The sequence below is a fragment of the Zingiber officinale genome, chromosome 3A, assembly GCF_018446385.1.
Source record: "Zingiber officinale cultivar Zhangliang chromosome 3A, Zo_v1.1, whole genome shotgun sequence".
Taxonomy (NCBI): Eukaryota; Viridiplantae; Streptophyta; class Magnoliopsida; order Zingiberales; family Zingiberaceae; genus Zingiber; species Zingiber officinale.
Window position 1 is genome coordinate 158,114,640 of NC_055990.1, and position 18,487 is coordinate 158,133,126.

The 18,487-nt window shown below is 37.4% G+C and overlaps 2 protein-coding genes across 2 annotated transcripts; one reads left to right on the forward strand and one right to left on the reverse strand.

Moving 5' to 3' along the window:
- Window positions 1-594: 594 nt before the first annotated feature.
- On the forward strand, window positions 595-7,258 carry LOC122053012 (calmodulin-3-like). Its single transcript, XM_042614830.1, has 2 exons — window positions 595-802; window positions 6,693-7,258. The coding sequence occupies exons 1-2, from the start codon at window positions 727-729 to the stop codon at window positions 7,064-7,066; spliced, it is 450 nt and encodes a 149-aa protein (XP_042470764.1). The 5' UTR covers window positions 595-726; the 3' UTR covers window positions 7,067-7,258.
- Window positions 7,259-13,114: 5,856 nt separating this feature from the next.
- LOC122053013 (protein FATTY ACID EXPORT 3, chloroplastic-like) lies at window positions 13,115-18,476 on the reverse strand. The gene is made up of 3 exons (XM_042614831.1): window positions 18,092-18,476; window positions 17,197-17,587; window positions 13,115-17,022 (listed from the first exon to the last, which is right to left on the reverse strand). Exons 1-3 carry the CDS (start codon window positions 18,332-18,334, stop codon window positions 16,805-16,807), a joined length of 852 nt encoding a protein of 283 aa, XP_042470765.1. The 5' UTR covers window positions 18,335-18,476; the 3' UTR covers window positions 13,115-16,804.
- Between the last annotated feature and the right edge of the window lie 11 nt (window positions 18,477-18,487).

Consider the following 18,487-nt stretch of genomic DNA (forward strand, 5'->3'; position numbering starts at 1 on the left):
ATGGATTTAGCTGATAACAACACATAGGGCAAGCGCATAGTATTCTGTCTCAATCAGATAAGAGTTTGATTTCCAGGGGTTTCACCTTAAATTTCCCTCTGATGTGGGGCCGTGGCCGTTTCACATATTTTTTTGTTGGATAGATTTTTTTTTTTGAAATGTACAAAAACAGAATGCACCTATTCACAATTTTTTTTAGTTGTTTCATTAGGAATTCTAAAAAACTAAGTGCTTTAAATAAAATACTGAACTTTGAATTTCATGGTCCGCCATGTGTGTTCCTCAGACAACTCACTTGTTGAAATCGAACCAATCAATTAGGCGTGACAGCTTGTGGATCTCCCGGCAAAATCGGCTTTAAGGTGGTCCAATTTCAGTTGGAAATATTTTATCAGTTAGTTATTGAAAAAAAAGTATTTTTTTTCCGAACAGCTAAAAATTGATGTCCATATTTTTTTTTCAAAAATATAAACTATTAAAACATATAAAATTATATTCACATGATATTTCTGCAATTAGATTTTTGAAGGATATGAACGTAATTTTGTTCGTTTATGGATGGTTGATTGCCAAACCATTTCTTTCTATCGACCCGGCCGCCTTGAGCCCTTGACTCGTTTTCTAGTTCCTTCTTTCCTCCTATATAATCAAGTTCGCATCTCTTTCAGTTTCAGATCTATAGTCAAACCTCTTCTTCTCTGCTCCTGCTCAAAGCAAACGTCTTCCATGGCGGAACAATTGACGGATGACCAGATCGCCGAGTTCAAGGAGGCCTTCAGCCTCTTCGATAAGGACGGGGACGGTTAGATCCCTCTCTCTTCTCCCTTTTTCTTGTTCGTTCTCGGATCTTCTTCCTTTGTTTGACGGATCTCGTTATTGATGGCTTTATTCCTCGATCTATTTCGTGGTCTCGGTGGACTGAGGGCTTTTGATTGATCTGTTGTGTTCGGATCCGTACTAGCTGTGGTCTTTTGTAGATTAGGGTTTTCTGTTCTGCTCGATGGGACCAGGTTATACTCCTATACGGATTTGTTGTGATGATGTTCTGCTTGGTTTAGGTAGGCGGCATGTTTTGTTGTTCTGGTCTATTGATCTGTGTTGTACTTGTTGGTTTTAATAGCGTTGACGGGTTGGTCGTTCTTGCTGTGTTAGTTTCCCATTGTAACTTATCTGTTGATGTCGACTTATTGATCTTTGCTCGTATCCATTTTTTTCCCACTTTGTAATATTTCCTTTTTTTTTTACCATTATTGATTCATGTGTTAGTGTTCCTTTGTGCTGCTTGATTGCGTCAATGAGCATTAACCAATGATCAACGTGCCAAATTAGTAAAAACGCTGCATGTAAACACCCTTAACATGAGGGATAACTTATAATCTGAATAATTAGGATGTGATGATATGAGTTGGAGCTCCACTCTGGAACCATGTTCAGTTGACAGTAAGGTGTCACGTTAAATGTTGTCAGCTTCCTGGTTTTGTGTAGTGAAAGGTTAAAAACTAGATTTAATCTACTCTTGTTGGGTTTAAAAACTAGATTTATCTACTCTTGTCCTGTTTTCGTTCTTATTCTCATTGTTCCATATTCTGTTGACTTTACTGAGAATATCTTCTTCTGATTGTTTTAGGATTGCATTTGTTCACGTGGATCATAGTTAGCTTTGTTCTAGCTTCATGTTTTGCAAATACATTGAATTGAATTTATTGCATCAAGCCACAGGGTTACTGAAAGCTAGGGCCTCTTTTATCATATCCAAACTACCAGAGGAAAGGCAAGTGGAAATAAAAGTAGTATATTCGAAGAGGTCGATTGATATGATCAGCGGGCAGGGTCCCATTTTTTGCACAGTTTTGACTTGAAGTAGTTTGTATTGGATGGGTGGCCTAGTCTGATTCTGTTAAAACTGACTTTATATTAAAACATAATAATAAACAGGGAGTTAGATTTAGAATATCAATTTCATTCTTCGTTAGTATAATTGTTCATTACCATTTGCATAATTCATTGGACTTAAATTCAACCGTATTATTTAGATAAGATTGAAAATCAAGTCATAATATCAATTAAATATCAAACAATAATATATGTTTAGATGATAAGATAAACATAAGATTGAATAGTGCATCTTGTTGTTTGATAGGCATATGATGGGACTTAAATTGGTAACACATTAAAGAGTGCTATAATACTATGAACAATTTTTATCAGAATTCTAAACAAGTAAGAAAATGATATTAAAAATTGAACATAATTATTACAATACTATAAAAAAATTAACACCATGTTATTCAATGCACATTCTAAACCATAAAGTAACATACTATGGAGGATGGATATTGAAGATAATTGCATCTATAGAAAATTTAAAATGGCAAGTTGTATGTACTAATGGATTATATGGATTTATCTTGTCATTGAGTTCTACACAACATAGAGTTGTAATTGTCATTGAGCTCTGCACAATATAATGTTGGTGCAGCGGGAGCAGTTTAGATAGCTAGGAGGAGGGGTGAATAACGACCTGCAAATTAGAATTTGAATTTCTCTTGCTAACAACTTAGCAAGGACACACACATTAATTAATCAAAAGCATAAATGTAAGACTTGAATTTACTTGGTTTGCAACTAGGAAGTTGATACTCTTAAGACTATGAAGAACACTACTAAGATCTCCTTCTTCGAACATGAGTCGGAGGCGGAGAACCTCCTTAATTGAGCATAAGACTAAGATAGAGCTGAATGCATGTGAGCTAAACAAGTGTGTTGTACCTAACTACGAGCCTCAGTCCTCCTTTTGATAGCCTTCATCATCGATCTGACCGTTTGCTGATGTGACATCTTCTGGGTGCCTTGAAGTCGTCTGAGTGCCTAGACTGATTGAAGTTGATCCACTTTGGCAATGGTCCGCTAACGACTCTCAATGACTTCTCGTATTTCGAGAGTCTCGACGTGATCTGGGCGCTTGGAAGTGATCTGGGTGCTTGGAGTCTGTTGATGTGGATGTCGTCTTGACCCGTTTCAACAATTGTTACTATTGACATGGCCTCAGCTTCCGGGAGGCTGGATTTGTTTTGGGTGCAAGGAGTCCTAGCATCTAGAATGGTCAACTTGTGAAGTTGACCATTTTCTTATCTAGTTGTGTGGGTGAGAATTGAGCTCACCCTAACTCAATTCTGTTTTCCTCAAGCAGTCTTCATTTCTGCTTATCATCCCTCGAATGCATCCCATACATCCTTCTCGCTCCATCGGAGCACTCTTCTACGACTTCTCGTCTTTTGGATGCACAAAACTATCGGCTCCTCTTATGCAATCCTTCATGATTGCTTGCGTCTTCCGTCTCAGATGCTTGTGTGTTTCCCTAACTGCCTGTACATTTAGAAACACAAGTTAAATCCACAAGGTCTAACTTAATATGTGCTAAACTCACATCTGAACTGTGACTCAACCACTTGAGGTACTTACAAAATGTCTTTTTTTTTTTATTTATGTAAATCAACACAGATTAAGTTAGAGATAAAATAAAAAGAATGTAATAAATATTTTAAAGTAGCAAAGCAATAAATTTTAAAAAAATTACATTATTTCCTTCTAACTTTTTTTTATATCTCTTCCTCTGATCACATCAAAAATAAATTTCAAAAAATTATTTAATTGAAAAAAAATCTAAAATATTTACGAGTGATAGCCCACAATATTTTCTATCACAAAAAATTCATTTTAATTATTTTTTTATTTTCACTTAACAATATTTTCTTTGAACAATTATTAAGAAATACTAACAAGTCAAAAAATTCTGAAATTTTAGATAATGATAGGAAACATGTCATTTTCACAGAAAATGATTTTCATAAAAATTTTGTACACGAAATAAAATTTGATTTTGATCATGCATATTGAGAAAAAAAATTCTTTTCCTTGGTTCAAATTTTTCTAAATGATTAAAATAGATTTTGACACTTAAAATAAATTCATGCCTACTGGATTTATCAAATATTTTTGAGGGATAAAATATTTTGATACTTTTCTAATTGAGCCCCCTAGAATCTGAAAATTATATTTTGGTCCTTCTCTTCCAACTTTTATTCTTTGGTTCTTTAATAAATTCAAATTATATGAACCAATTGAAAATTTTTCTAGACTTAATTTTAATGAATATATCTGGTCCCTTTATCTTAAGTTTTCATTTGATAATCTCTCATATTCTTCTTTTGATCATGACTTGTCTAATTTATTTTCTAAGTCTAATTTAACTTTCTTCAATTGTATGTGCTTAACTCTTATTTACACAATGAACTAGAAAACATTTTAATCGCTCATAAAACTGATATGAGGGTTGAAGTCTTACCTCACTTACCATGTCTGATTCGTCGATTGAGGCTCCCCCTACATTGTTACTTTTTGCGGTTGATGAGTAGTCTTCTTCCTGATGAGTCACCATCATTGCAAGCCCTGCCATTTGTTCCGACTCTGAATCTTTTGAGGAGTTATTCCAAGTTGCTTTTAGATTCTTGTATTTGTCTTGTGTAGGCTTCTTGTCCTTGCCCTTTTCTTTTTCTTTTTCTTGAGCTTGAGTCAATTGTCCTTGTTGTGACCTTCCTAATCACAATTGAAGCACCTTACTTTCCTTTTCTCCTTTCTTCTTAGTAGTCTTGAGGTCTTACCAGATAAGCTTCTTTATCTCCATCCAAAGATGTGTCCGATTTCGACTTGCTCTTCTTTGCTTTTAGAGCGATGTTGTGGTTCATCGTTCTTGTTTCTTTCATACTTTCACATCTAGATTCGTAGTGGAAAAAATTTACACTACTTATCTCGAGAATTTTTTAAAAGAATTTCTCTAAACTACTTATCTTGAGATTTTTGAAATATAAGTCTACTATCGATACCCATTCTTGATTCTTGGAAATGCATTGAGCGTAGATCTGAGCATGTCTCCGTTTCTTGGAAATACATTGAGTGTAGATCCTTAGTCTAAATTGATTTGGGGTCAGCTGTATAGTATACAAGGGTTTGATATGATATATGATAAGTTAATTCCAAAGTTGTAAATGAAGTTAACAAATATCAAAGTATGTTGACTATATTGATTTTAGTGTTCTTTTTTTTTAATGCGCGAAAAGGTCCTTACCAATTTGAATCCTAATATTAGAGTGTATAAACCACCAAACGAATAATTTGGTCATTTTTTAAAATTCATTGCATCTCGAATTTCAATAAATATTATGATTTTTACAATTAGCCAAAAGTCACTAGGGGTTAAAATTGTTATTGAAGGAATGAAGTCCCACAAAACAAGGGTTGTAAATGAACCAAGCGTTCGTGAACAAGCATGGTGTTCGGTTTGGTAAGAGCTTGTTTATGTTCGTTCAATATACAAAAAATTAATTAAACAAACAAGCTTGAACAGCTCGTTAAGTTAAACAAACAAGCTTGAACACATATGTGTTTAACTCGTTAACGTTCGTGAACAATGTTCATAAACAACGTTCGTGAACAATGTTCATGAACAACATTCGCGAACCATATTTATTAATAAAATTCTTTTCAATATGCTAAATAAATAATAATATAAATTAAAAAAATAAATTTAAATTATCAATCTTAATAACCAATCAAACAATTAAAAGTTTTAAACAATCAAACAAACTTGAATTGTGTGCTTGATAACATCTAAACGAGCCAAGCTCAAACCAAGCTCAAGCCAAGCTTGAATTGAGAGCTTGATAATATCTAAATGAACCAAGTTCAAGCCAAGCTTCAAACAAGCTCAAGCTCATAAAAAATAAACCAAGCCAAGCTTGAACACTCATTTAAAAAGTTTGGTTCATTTTAAGCTCGGCTTGGCTCGGCTCAGTTATCTTATCAAACAAGCTTGAACATCCCAAAGCTCGGCTCGGCTCGGCTTGTTTACAGCCCTACACAAGACATATCACAGTATTCTGGAGAGTGCTGATGTCTCTGGAACTTAGAATGTTTGAATTGTTTGTTTTTTTTTCCTACTGTTTGACAATGTTTACATAATTTTTCCTGAAATAGTTATGCACTTTGTTATGCTAAGTTGCTCAAATGGGTCCTAGGTGAAACGGGTGACATTTTCTTTAATATAATTATCCATATTTTTCACTTGATGGTAGGGCAGGACAACTTCAACCCTCTATAAACCTCACATTTAAAGCAATCATGTGTACTGAGTTATTCTTAGTTTAAGTTGATTTTCCTAGAATTTTGTTTTCCTTGTTTCAATCATGTAGATTGAAATTATTGCCTACAATCAATCTTAACTGTTCTTATAATAATATGTTGAAACTAATTTTCTCTAGATTGGCATCACCACCATGCCATGCCTAAATGTGTCTTTTTCATAATTGTTCGCTGCAAATATGTTGTTTGTATCTGTGTTGAGTATTCATTTCCAGAGAAACTTCATATAGGCACCAGTTTTTTTTTTTTAAAAATTTTTTTTTAGTAATGTGGTTATTTTAGAAGAGAACTCCGACAGAATTTTGGGAAATCATAATTATTGTAGACAATGTGTAACTAATTTAGTTTTGGTATTTTCGTGAATATGTTCTTGGGTCAATGTTTTTTCTTCAGACATTTTTTATTGATTGTTGTTCAATTTAATCATTGACTAAAATAATAATTTTTTTGTCATTATTGTTTACACGGTTTGATTTTTTTAAAAAACTAAACAGGTTGCATTACGACTAAAGAGCTTGGAACTGTGATGCGATCGTTGGGCCAGAATCCTACAGAAGCAGAGCTGCAGGACATGATCAATGAGGTCGACGCGGATGGCAACGGAACTATAGACTTTCCAGAGTTTCTTAATCTGATGGCTCGTAAAATGAAGGATACAGACTCAGAAGAGGAGCTTAGGGAGGCCTTCAGAGTGTTCGACAAGGATCAGAATGGTTTCATTTCTGCTGCTGAGCTTCGTCATGTCATGACCAATCTTGGAGAGAAGTTGACTGACGAGGAGGTCGATGAAATGATCCGTGAAGCCGATGTGGATGGTGATGGTCAAATCAACTATGATGAGTTTGTTAAAGTCATGATGGCCAAGTGAGTGATTTCCAAAAATGACTTCCTTATAAAAATACAAAGACTATCATTTCAGATATGTATCGTTTGGCTTATCTTAGTTTTCAGAGTAGGCAACTCTTATTTTCTTCGCTCTTTGATGACTGGGACTATTTGTGAATTTGTAATTCTGGTTCTCGTTTGTGCTTGAAATTTTATGTTATGTTTATTTTAGTTATATTTTTCGCAGCTCTTATATATGTTCTTGCTTTACTGAATTTCGTTCTTGTAGTTTGCTTTTCGGCAATTTAGAGAGTAGGCAATGCTGTTTGGGAACCCTTTCTAGCCTCTTTAGAACAAAAATGATACGAACCTAGCAGGCATTAAATCCAAGATATCATTATTTTCATATTATTAATTATAGAATATATCACATTAACTACTTCCACCTAATCTATTGAATGATTTCTCATTTACAAATCAAGTTATCTGAAACGAAGAATGCGGCAATAAATTTTGGCATGTAATTAGAGATAGCCGGACCAAGTCTTCTCCGGAACTTGGATATAGGACAAATAAATATGGCTGACAGGTTACATCAACCATGAAGAATGTTGGAGTCTGCACCGTTAATTTTCATTGAATTCAGTGGCACTTAATTGACCATTTCAATCAATGCCACTTCCAATTGCTCAAAATAAGCCCCTCACCTTCACTAAATGCAGGGGAAATAATATAAAAACAATAATTAGTAGTACCTCTGTCGTGGTCTATAAATCATGATATCGCATGTTAAAATATTGCTTTCCCTTTTTTATTCAAAAATAGAGAAAGGGAAAGATGAGAAGGCCTTCTTTTTACGGACAGCTTTGACTATATCCTTTTGTCGACATGACAGTGTTCGTTTTTTTTTTGGTACAACAATCGTGGGTCTGAGTTAGGGTCACCCTGAGCGCCCGGACGTCGGATGTAACTAATTTTCTACTATAAACGCCACAGACTAACAACACCAATCGTGTACCAGCTAATGTAATTGGAGAAGAATGTGGGTCATATACATCCCGATTCCAGATATGCAAGTACTTGTGACTCGGGTGTGGGAACGTATTCGGACTCGTGACCAACCAATTCAGGTCCCACAGTTAAAGTTCAATTAGAAGACAGGTACGAGTTGAGTAGCAGCATTATTATTTTTTAAAAAAGTTATAGAATTAATCAGAAGTAAACAAAAACAACGACGAGCCAAGGAGCTATAGAGAGAGACAGAGAGAGAGAGAGTTGGAGGAGGAGGAGGAGGAGGAGGAGAGCGTGGCTTCTTAGAAGAAGAGGAAGAACAACTGCTACTTGACTGTTGCTTTGGTGGTGAGGACAACGAGGGATGCTCTCCTTCTCCTCCTCCATTCTGCTGCAGATGAAGCCCTAGTCGCCACACCTTTTCTGATAAGTATTACTCTTAAATGGAAGGTTAGAGAACGATTTTAGTTCAGTTCTTGTATTTACAGCTCAGCAAATCGTAGGTTTTGTTAGATCCACATGCTTCTACGGCACTTGTAGATGAAAATTTGTAGATTACGCGACTGAATCGGGGATTAAATTGAATAGTGTGGGCAGTTTTTCCAGGGATCAGTAGTTAACGGGTTTTTTCACTCTAATTTTACATTTTTTTGTGCCACATCAAAGTAACTTCCTTTTCTTTCTTCCTAATTCGCGCATACACTATGCTTATGATAATTCTAGCCATTCCAAGCCTACATAGGTGGGTGGCACCCTTTTCGTGAAGAAGTTACTGGTGAATAACGATAATCCCGTCTAGCCAACAAGACTTAAAGTTAGTCTTTAGTAATGACCAAAAATCACAAGATAATAACATAAATAGGAAGAAGAATGAAATGGGTGTTGAAATTATCTACCGTAGGTTTTATTTAATTGCCTGAAATTGGCCACAAAATTTAATTTCAAGGCTTGATTAACACTGTTTTTAGAATAATAATAATAATATGGTGTGTGATACATTAATAGAATTAAGAAGAATATATATGAGTTCTTTCTCAACAACAAACTGGATAAAAAGCATGAACCGTAGGGGCTTGTACAGAATTGAAGTGGGCTTTATCAGAGATTTGGAAATTGGGGAGCTTTGGGGAGTAATGTATAAATATAAGTAGCTTGATCTATAGTAAACATGAGAACAAAGTTGGATTGATAAATTTGTATTTCTATTTTTCTATCTCCAGAAAGCTACATTGTTAGGTGTGTAGGATTTGTTAGGACCAAAAGTAGCTAGAGGGGGGGGGTGAATAGCTCGTCGCGTGCTCGTTGCTCGGTGTTGCTTGTTTCTTCAAGAATGCGCAGCGGAAAATACAGAAACAAATACAACAACGCTAACACGGTTGGTTTACTTGGTATCCACCTCACAAGAGGTGACTAGTCCAAGGATCCACACCACGCACGCACCCTCCACTATGAAAACACTCCTTTTCGGTAACTACCGAGGGCGGAGAAGCCCTACAAGACTCTCAGTACAAGAAGAAAGGAAAGGGAAACAAAATACAAGCTTACAAGCTTACAATGAGTACAAAACCCTAACCCTAGCTTCTCTTCTTGCCTTTGATCCGCCTCTTGACTTGGAAAGTTTCAAGATCCTTCAAGGCGGACGGTCGCGAGCCGTTCCCTACGGCCGAGGCGATGTTCGCGAGCCTGGAGCGTGGCGAATAAACGCGCGCGGCATCCCCGCGCCTGTAGATACGCCAAAGCATTCACCAAGGATTGGGACCGGCTCGATCGCTCGGGCCGATACGATATGCGTCAGCTCAAGTCGGTGATCGATCCACGGATCGATCCGGCGCTATCGCGCGGGCTTCCGCGAATCGATCCATCGCAACGATCGATTCGATCCACGGATCGATCCGAAGCTTCTGTCGTTGGGACAGTCGGATCGATCCACCGACGATCAGGGTTGGATCGATCCGACGATCGATCCAAAGCTGTTTTGTGCAATCCCAAACATCCCAAACCAACATTCGGTCAACCTCGACTTGTTGGTATGCCATGCCTAGCATCTAGTCACTCCCTCGACCGCTAGACTCCCTTACCAAGTGTCCGGTCAACCTTTGACCCACTGACTTTTCTCCTCGTCGCCAATCCCTTTGACCTACTTGGACTTTTCTTTCACGCCAAGTCCACCAATCCTTCGACCTACTTGGATTTCCCAACACCGACGTCCGATCATCCTCGATCCATCCGGATTTTCCTCGCTGACTTCACTCACCGTGACTTTTACCTAGCTTCACTCACTGGTTTCACCTGCCTCACTCACTAGGACTTTCCTAGCTTAACTCACTAGACTTTCACGGCTCACTCACGTGACTTTCACCGGCTTCACTCACCAGATTTCCATCCGCCTAGCTTCACTCACCTGTGACTTTACCTAGCTTCACTCACGTGACTTTCACCGGCCTTACTCACCAGATTTCCATCCGCCTAGCTCACTCACTGGACTTTCACCGGCTTCACTCACCAGATTTCCATCGCCTAGCTTCACTCACTAGGACTTTCACCGGCTTCACTCACCAGACTCCTCCGCCTAGCTTCACCACTAGACTTCCTTCCGTCCTGCTTTTCTTCTTGCCTTCACCACTAGACTTTCATTTCCTAACATCCCGTCATCTTACCATCAAGTATCCATCAACCTTGCCTACACCTTCTTATCTCTATCTTATCAAACATCTAAACCCAAACCAAGACTCACTTGGTTACCGTCAACCTCGACCCGGGGATATCGCACCAACAATCTCCCCTTTTTGTGTGATACCACAATAACACTTACAATCCCATACGTAGTTAGGCTAATCCCATAGCCTCCTTCTTCACGCCACTAGGTAATGAAAGCATAAATTAAGCTCTTCATTCTCCCCAGAGGGCAAACTCCTCTAGGTAATGAAAGCCTAACTTACTCCTTTCACGAGTCCTTTCATTCTCCACCTTCCCCTAGGTAATGAAGGACTAAGCTTAACCATACATTCTCCCTATCGCACACATCAACCCATCGTTGGACACACATCAACCCATGCTCCACGCACACTTCAACAAATCCATTTGTCAAGACTCTCCCGAAGAGTTGCTCATCGTTGTTCACAACATCACTTGTTGTGATCAACACGATAATGAAGGTCCCATACCCTTCATTTATCCTTAACTTCTCCCTCAATGTAGACAACTACCCAACCTTGAGCATTATCTACTACTTGAGTGTCCACTTGAAATAATGAGGATATCCACCCCATTTCTCCCCATTTCAAGTTTAAATGCTCAACCTCGAGCAAATTTACAAGAAGGTTAACCACCTTCCAAGGTTCATGAAAATAATTTTCATGTCTTTAAAGAGTCCCTCCCCTAAAGACATGGTGGTAACTTCCGTCATTGCACCAACAATGACTTGGAATCCCTAAAACATTAGGAAACCCAAATTTGAAGTTTTGAGGTTCAAATATTCAAAATTTGAAACAACCTCAACCTAAACTTCTACTTAGTCTTCGTTAACCAATCCATCCTTGTTTTCAACATGAAAACACCCTTGTATGTATACAAATGTATTTAAGGGGTTTGGAATGGTTACCTAGACTCAAAGAGGTTCAAAGATGCTGAAATCAGCCTTCCCAGCAAAATCAGCAACTGGATCGATTGAGTTGAGTTCCAATCGATTGAAACCTTCTGAATCGATCCACGGATCGATTCGAACTCTCGATCGTTTGATCGATCCAAATGACTTCGCTTGCAAGCCGTTGAATCGATCCATGGATCGATTCTGGAACTCAATCGATCCATGGATCGATCGGAGCTCGATAGTTGCTGAAATTCCATTTCAGTCAACTAAACACCTAGAAAATTCTACAAAAATTATGAAATTCATTGTAGACATTATTTAGGGCATACTTAATCATGGAAAATAGTTTTCTATTAAAATACATCATATTTTCAAAGATTGACACAAACTTGAAAACTTGCAAAAACTTTAGTGTTTTTCTTCGTTTGTGTCTAACTATTCAATAGTGATTACTATCAAAAGATAGCCTTCACCAAGGTTTTCAAAACATTTTAAAACATTTTCAAAGCCAATATCCCATCATGTTCCTTGGGCATAATGCACATGACTTAGCTTTCCCAATGATGGGAAAACACATAACTATGTGTTTTGATGAATTTAAAACTCAAAGGAATGCACTAAATCAACATCTTGAGCTTTGTTCATCATCCTAACATCTCACTTGTATATAATATGCACTAAAACACATACAAGTCACCTTAGGTTAGATGTTGGTTCACTTGTTAATCAAATGCCACTTTTTAGAGATATTCCACTTGTTGTAAACAAATGCCACTTGTTGAACTAATGCCATTTGTCCTTAATTTACAAGGAATTAAACTTAATGCATGATTATGATATGGCATACATCAAAATGAAATAATTTTCAAAAGAAAATATCCTATTGCTACATGATGTATGAATGTCATGACATGGTATTTTTTGGATTTTTCATAATAAAACATGAATGTAAAAATAGACATGATGTCATGGCATATGATGGGCAAACAATCATGGCAAGATTTAGCATAACTAAATTATACCTAGATTAACTATCTAAGTATCCTTAAAGTCTTAGCTCAACTTACACCTTAAACCTAGATTGCCCTAAAGTGCTTCAAGAAAATGCCAAAGCCTAAGTTTGCATTTCTTATTCCCTTGATTAATTTATGCCGATTAAAATAAACATGTCCTCAAATGTTGGCGTAACCATTTTCCTCAAGAGTAGCACTTTTAAATTAAGGCCCGGATTGCCTTAAATGCCTAAGAACATACCAAAATCCAACTTGATAGTTCTATGAATTTCCCAATATGTGCCATTTAAGATTAAATCAATTCTTCCACCATTAGGCACATTTTACTTTTCAAGAGTAATCATAGGTCCGTTTCATTTCGAAGGTTAACTAAACCTCGAAATGCTCCTTAGTCGATTTCCTCGAAAGTTAGATTAACTACCCTTCTGACCGAGGTTGACCTCTCTGGCTATCCCATGGGGTGAAAGATGCTTAAGCATTCTCTTCTCTTTTCTTTCCGATTTGAATTGTAGCTTGCTATTTTTTATGTCTTGTGGTTGTATTTCCTTCTCTATGGAGTGGTCCTCTAAATTCTAGGATGTAGAGAGTACCTAAGATGTGATATTAATGTATGAACTATGTATTTGGTCATTTCCCTATTCTATGATATGCTTATGCCTTGTTCTTGTTTGATTGAATGTGTGTGATGTGTGTACAATTGGATGTGGAGATTTGGTCACTATGAAAGGGAAATGCTTTAGATTGTATGACCGTTGGTCCTCACGTGGGCCAACCTTTTAAGCGGACTTTTTAGAGTCATTACTTTGAAGAGGAGCTAATTCTTCGCAAGGGATAGCTAACTATTGATAAATGGTTTTTCTCCAACTTAGTGTTAGGAAGTGGATTGAGTAATCTAGATTGCATGACCGTTGGTCCTCACGTGATAAGGGTAACCTTTTAAGCGTCTATTTACTTAATAGTATTGAAATTGGGGTAAACACTCCGATACTACCTTCATGGGATCATATCGGTAATTTGGTTAAAATCCCTACAAGTATGTAAACATGGGGGTAGGAAAGTGGCCGATACTTAGGAACATCAACTATAGTGAAACCGAAGTCCTAGAATCGATCCCCACAATTCCAACTTCTCCCTTTGACCACTTGCCTTCTCTTGACTCCTGCTCTAGGCCTTCTCTCAAACCTTCCTCTCTCTCTCTCTCTCTCTCTCTCGTGACCACACATAACCTGATCGTCTAGATAACTTGCTTTACGAACTTAACTAATGCTTAATCAACAATACTTGTGGATCGATATTTTATTACTTGCTGACAGAATCATGCACTTGCGATTTCCCAAATCACCAAACAAGAGAATGACTCATTCCACTTATCTTAGTTTCATTCCCCCTCCTATCAGTCTATGTCCTCAGCATGAGAACTTTTTTGTATAAGGCTATGTTTACTTGAAAGGAGGGAGATGGAAGAGAAAGAAGGGAGGATGGACTAAATGTTGTTTACTTGAATAATGAGGAAGAAATGGAAGGAGTGTAAAATACCATTTATACTCCTCTTTAACCACCCATCCACCTCATTAATTTATATATAAAATGAAACTGGAAAGAGTGCTTTTCACAATACATTTGCTGAGGATATGAATTGTTTTAAAGTGAATTACTAATTGGCAGCTTGAAGGGGAGCCTTGGCACAACGGTAAAGTTGTTGTCATGTGACCAAAAGGTCACGGGTTCGAATCCTGGAAATAGCCTCTTGCAAAAAGCAGGTAAGGCTGCGTACAATGGATCCTTCCCCGGGACCCCGCATGGCGGGAGCTTCGTGCACCGGGCTGCCCTTTTTACTAATTGGCAGCTTCAAAGCTTAAACGAATAGACTGCAACTAAAGTAAACTTTGTCACACAACCAACTTCTCTGCCCTGCAGGCATATCTGAAGGCAGAGGCTGAATGGTCCAATCTGAGCCATAAAATGAAGGAAAGTAGATTCCATCAACAGCGTTATAAGCTAATCCCTGCACAAGTACTTTAGCCCTCCATCCCAATTGACTTGCATGCTAAAAACTTGCTGAAATAATATCCTTGAGTTTAAAAACAAAAAAAAAAAACTTCAAAATCACAGCACCATGACCACAACATCAATCTCAACCTCCTCTGTATCATTCTCAATTGATCTCAACCCTCCTCCTTGTCCCATGTGAGTCCTACTTTGAAAGAATGGGTAGTTGTTGGTGTGTTGTCTGGCCAATGAGGATGCCATTGCACATCAAAGCAACAATGGCAATATTGAGTGGTTCGACCATGGATATGCCACCAGCCAAGATGTTGGTCACCAACATGAAGCAGCTGATGGCGATGTGATCAATGACTGCCCAAATTACCCTTCAGTCCTTTCCTCTTACCCATCATCTTTCCTTCCACAACTACCACCCAAGCGTTTGATGGTGTTCTGTCTCCCTAGTGAGTTTGACCAGTCTCAACTTCCCTTCAATGTACACAGCAAAGGTAGACATTTTATACATGCTTTTCCCTCCCTCATTTCACTAAAGCTAGTCCCTTCCAGGTAAACATAATCGAAGTGATGACCACCTAGTAGTTTACATATCAATATAAACAAGGAATCAATTGACATTGTTGCATGGATATGACATCGTGAGTGACAAATTAGGTAAAACTCAGTGCTCTAGTACAATAGAGATTTCATGGCATAGATAATATATGGCAATGCATTAATTAGGACATGCTGCAGAAGTGCAATATAAGAATGATTCAGGACTTGATATGGATGTACTATCTGTCAGTTACCAAGCTCTAGGCCAAATTTCTTGCGAATCAAATGTCAATATACATTAGGGAATCTGAATAATTCTAGAAAAATCAAATTGAGTTCACACGTCTCATCTATCACAATATGTCATGTGGACACTTGTGCCGCATTTTGCCATTTGCTGGCTTCCATCAGTTTGTAATCATGACAAGCCTCTACTTCAAATTAATTACTTATTCAATTAACAGAATCTTACCTACACTACCCATTACTTAATGTCTCAATTGTGCAAATGTTTTTGTTTTCGTCACCACCTTATGTAAATCTTCTGAACCTAAATCCCAGAAAATTCTAAAAACATGTGACAAAACTTATCATGTGTAGTAGTAATGCTAAACATATCAACTAACTGGATTGCTTTAATTACAAGGTCTTGAAATTGATTCCAAACATACATATGGAGCAGCAAACAGTAGAATTATGAACTTTTAACCCAACTAAGAGCAAATGCATGAAATCAAATGAAATTTTGGCAATCACAAGGATGCTAGATGAATGAACAATATATCCCTATAAATTGAAATTTAAAAATAGCTATGATCTTTTATTCCATAGCTAGACATTTTATGAAGATATTGTTCATAGAGTTTGGTGATTAAACAACATAACAAAAAAACAGCAATGCCACACTACATAGATCAGATGGTTGCTTGGTCTGAAGACAACATAAAAAAGTTGAAAACATAAAGAAAAGAATGTTGAGGTGTGAACTGTGATTATGAGAGTAGATAATACAATGTCCGAACAACCAGAAGTAGCTACCATATGAAACAAATTAAGATATTACTACAATACATGAATATTTGAAATATGGGATCTATACAAGTTATATAGAAGATGTTTAATTTAATTATACTTGTAGGTGCAAAAAGACTTAGGATTCTAGATGATATGCTCGCCTGTCCCTGTAAAGGAACTCAAGTTGATACAATACAATGTTGTTTAAAGGAGAGACTAAGTGGTTTAGGCTCTTGCATTGGAGTCTTCTATCATGTGAGGAGAGGTAGGAGAGTACTAAGATGACCAACTTCATCATAGAAACTAGAAATCATTTTGTTTATGGTTTAAACATGATTCATAGTGGAAGAGATTTGTCAACTTCAAGTGCCAATTGATGAGTCAAAAGTATAGTGGAAGGAATTTGTCAACTTCAAGTACCAATTGATGAGTCAAAAGGAAACATAAATGATGACAACTTACAAATGTCGGCGATACTACTACAAAGACCAACTAATAATGCATTAGCCTTTGCTAATAAAAAAGAGAGCAGCAATCAGAAAAAAAACGTGCTAATAAAAGTTGAAAAGGGATGAATTGTTGCTGCAAGAGCCAGTCATAACAACATTGCAATTTAAAATAATGAGAAAGAATGAGAAGAGGATGATGACAAAAAAGACCGACCAGTTTGCCCAACCAAAAGAAGGGGGGTTTCTTTTCCATTCTTCCATGCCCTCAAGCTTGACACACTTAGAGCCAAGTTTGCAGTGCCAAGAATGATGCCAAATCGGATGGCAGGAATGCTTCCAGTAAGCATGAAATGTAGGAAGCCACCAACAGCAAGAAAGCAACCTGCATACAATTTTTTCCTTTTTTTTAAAAAAAGAAATAATAGCAAAGGTGGTTGTAAAACAAGGCATAACTAACTGATATCACCGTAACAAACGAGGATATCCCAACTAAATGAGAAAGCATAAGAATATCTTGAAGCCAATTCAATATATGAATACTAGTCCTCCTGCATACCATAAGGAATTCCAAGATAGAAATCTCTGACAGAGGAAATATTGCTCGATTCCTCCACTGAAGCATAAACTTCCAATATTTCCCTAACCGAATCAGGATAATTCTTTGCTGCTTCAGATAGATACTCCTGTCCTTCATTCGAGATTTCCTGAGCTATTACACTTAGATCTTTTTGTGCTTTATCAGCTTGAATTTTGAGCTTCTCAGATGTGTCCATCAACATTTCTATAGCTTTCTTCGAGTAAACCTCATATGCTTCTTCTGATACAGCTTTAACCTTTAAGGCTTCAACCTTGAAGCGTTCAAGTGACTCCTTCCATGCTTCTTTTGATCCTCCATCGTTTACATTTGCATCATTATTATCCTTCTCCACTTCAATATCCGAATTTCTCTACATTTAGAGTTAAGACATACTTTAGCATCTTGATACCAATAGCATGTGAATCAATACAAATAATGTGTGATATGTATAATGACCCCTTATTGCTGAAAGTCTGCACAAACAAGCATTTTTTTATTTGAGTTGTGAACCAAAACCATTCACATTTTGGGGCTTAAACGTTATGCAGTGGTCATATAAACTCATGAGATCAATTCTGCTTGCTATGCGTATAAAGAAAAAGCCACAATGTTAAAGTTCTAGCAGATACAATTTAGTAACCAAACAACACGCCCTTGAAACTCCCATCTTAGGTATAGGCCGTTCAAATTCTCAAGAAAAAAAACACAGTGACCCCAACAACAACAAAATGGAAAGACAAAATTCAATATGTCTGCTCTGTGATCAATTTAGCACAAAAAATAACACATTAGGACATTAAAATCATGAACCGATCAATACTAGAGATAAAATAGGAGAGATATAAACAGCAAAAGATATCTTAGTTCAGCTCACCGATTCCTCATGAGAAGTCGCTAAAGCAACAAAGCCTTTTGGCTTCCATTTTGCCGGAACCGGAAGAGATCCCAGACCTTTTCTGGTCAGCAGGGCGCAGGCCGGAACCAACCCGCGAGGGGCGGGAGCCAAAGGAAAGGATATCGCGGAAGAAGGCGAGGCGGCGGCGGCAACGACTCGGATGCCATAGAGATTAGGGTTAGTGTTCCGAAGGATAACGGATCCATGGAGAGAGGCAGCCATTGGAGACTGCAGAAGTGCGAGAAGGGTGGAGCGATAGCCGGAAGACTCGAAGTCGGAAGAAAATTAGAAACGACGGAGAGACCAAGAAAGAAGGATCTGAAATAATGGAAGGTATTTGGGCAAAAACTAAAAGACAAGGTCCGTGCTCAGTCC

Bases quoted from the DNA above. Each gene is read 5' to 3' on its own strand.
- LOC122053012 (XM_042614830.1), top strand. From the start codon at position 727: ATGGCGGAACAATTGACGGATGACCAGATCGCCGAGTTCAAGGAGGCC. The intron at 803-6,692 runs GTTAGATCCCTC...AAAACTAAACAG, and splicing joins CTTCGATAAGGACGGGGACG to GTTGCATTACGACTAAAGAG.
- LOC122053013 (XM_042614831.1), bottom strand. From the start codon at position 18,334: ATGGCTGCCTCTCTCCATGGATCCGTTATCCTTCGGAACACTAACCCT. The intron at 17,588-18,091 runs GTGAGCTGAACT...CTCTAAATGTAG, and splicing joins CGACTTCTCATGAGGAATCG to AGAAATTCGGATATTGAAGT. The intron at 17,023-17,196 runs GTATGCAGGAGG...AATTGTATGCAG, and splicing joins CTATCTTGGAATTCCTTATG to GTTGCTTTCTTGCTGTTGGT.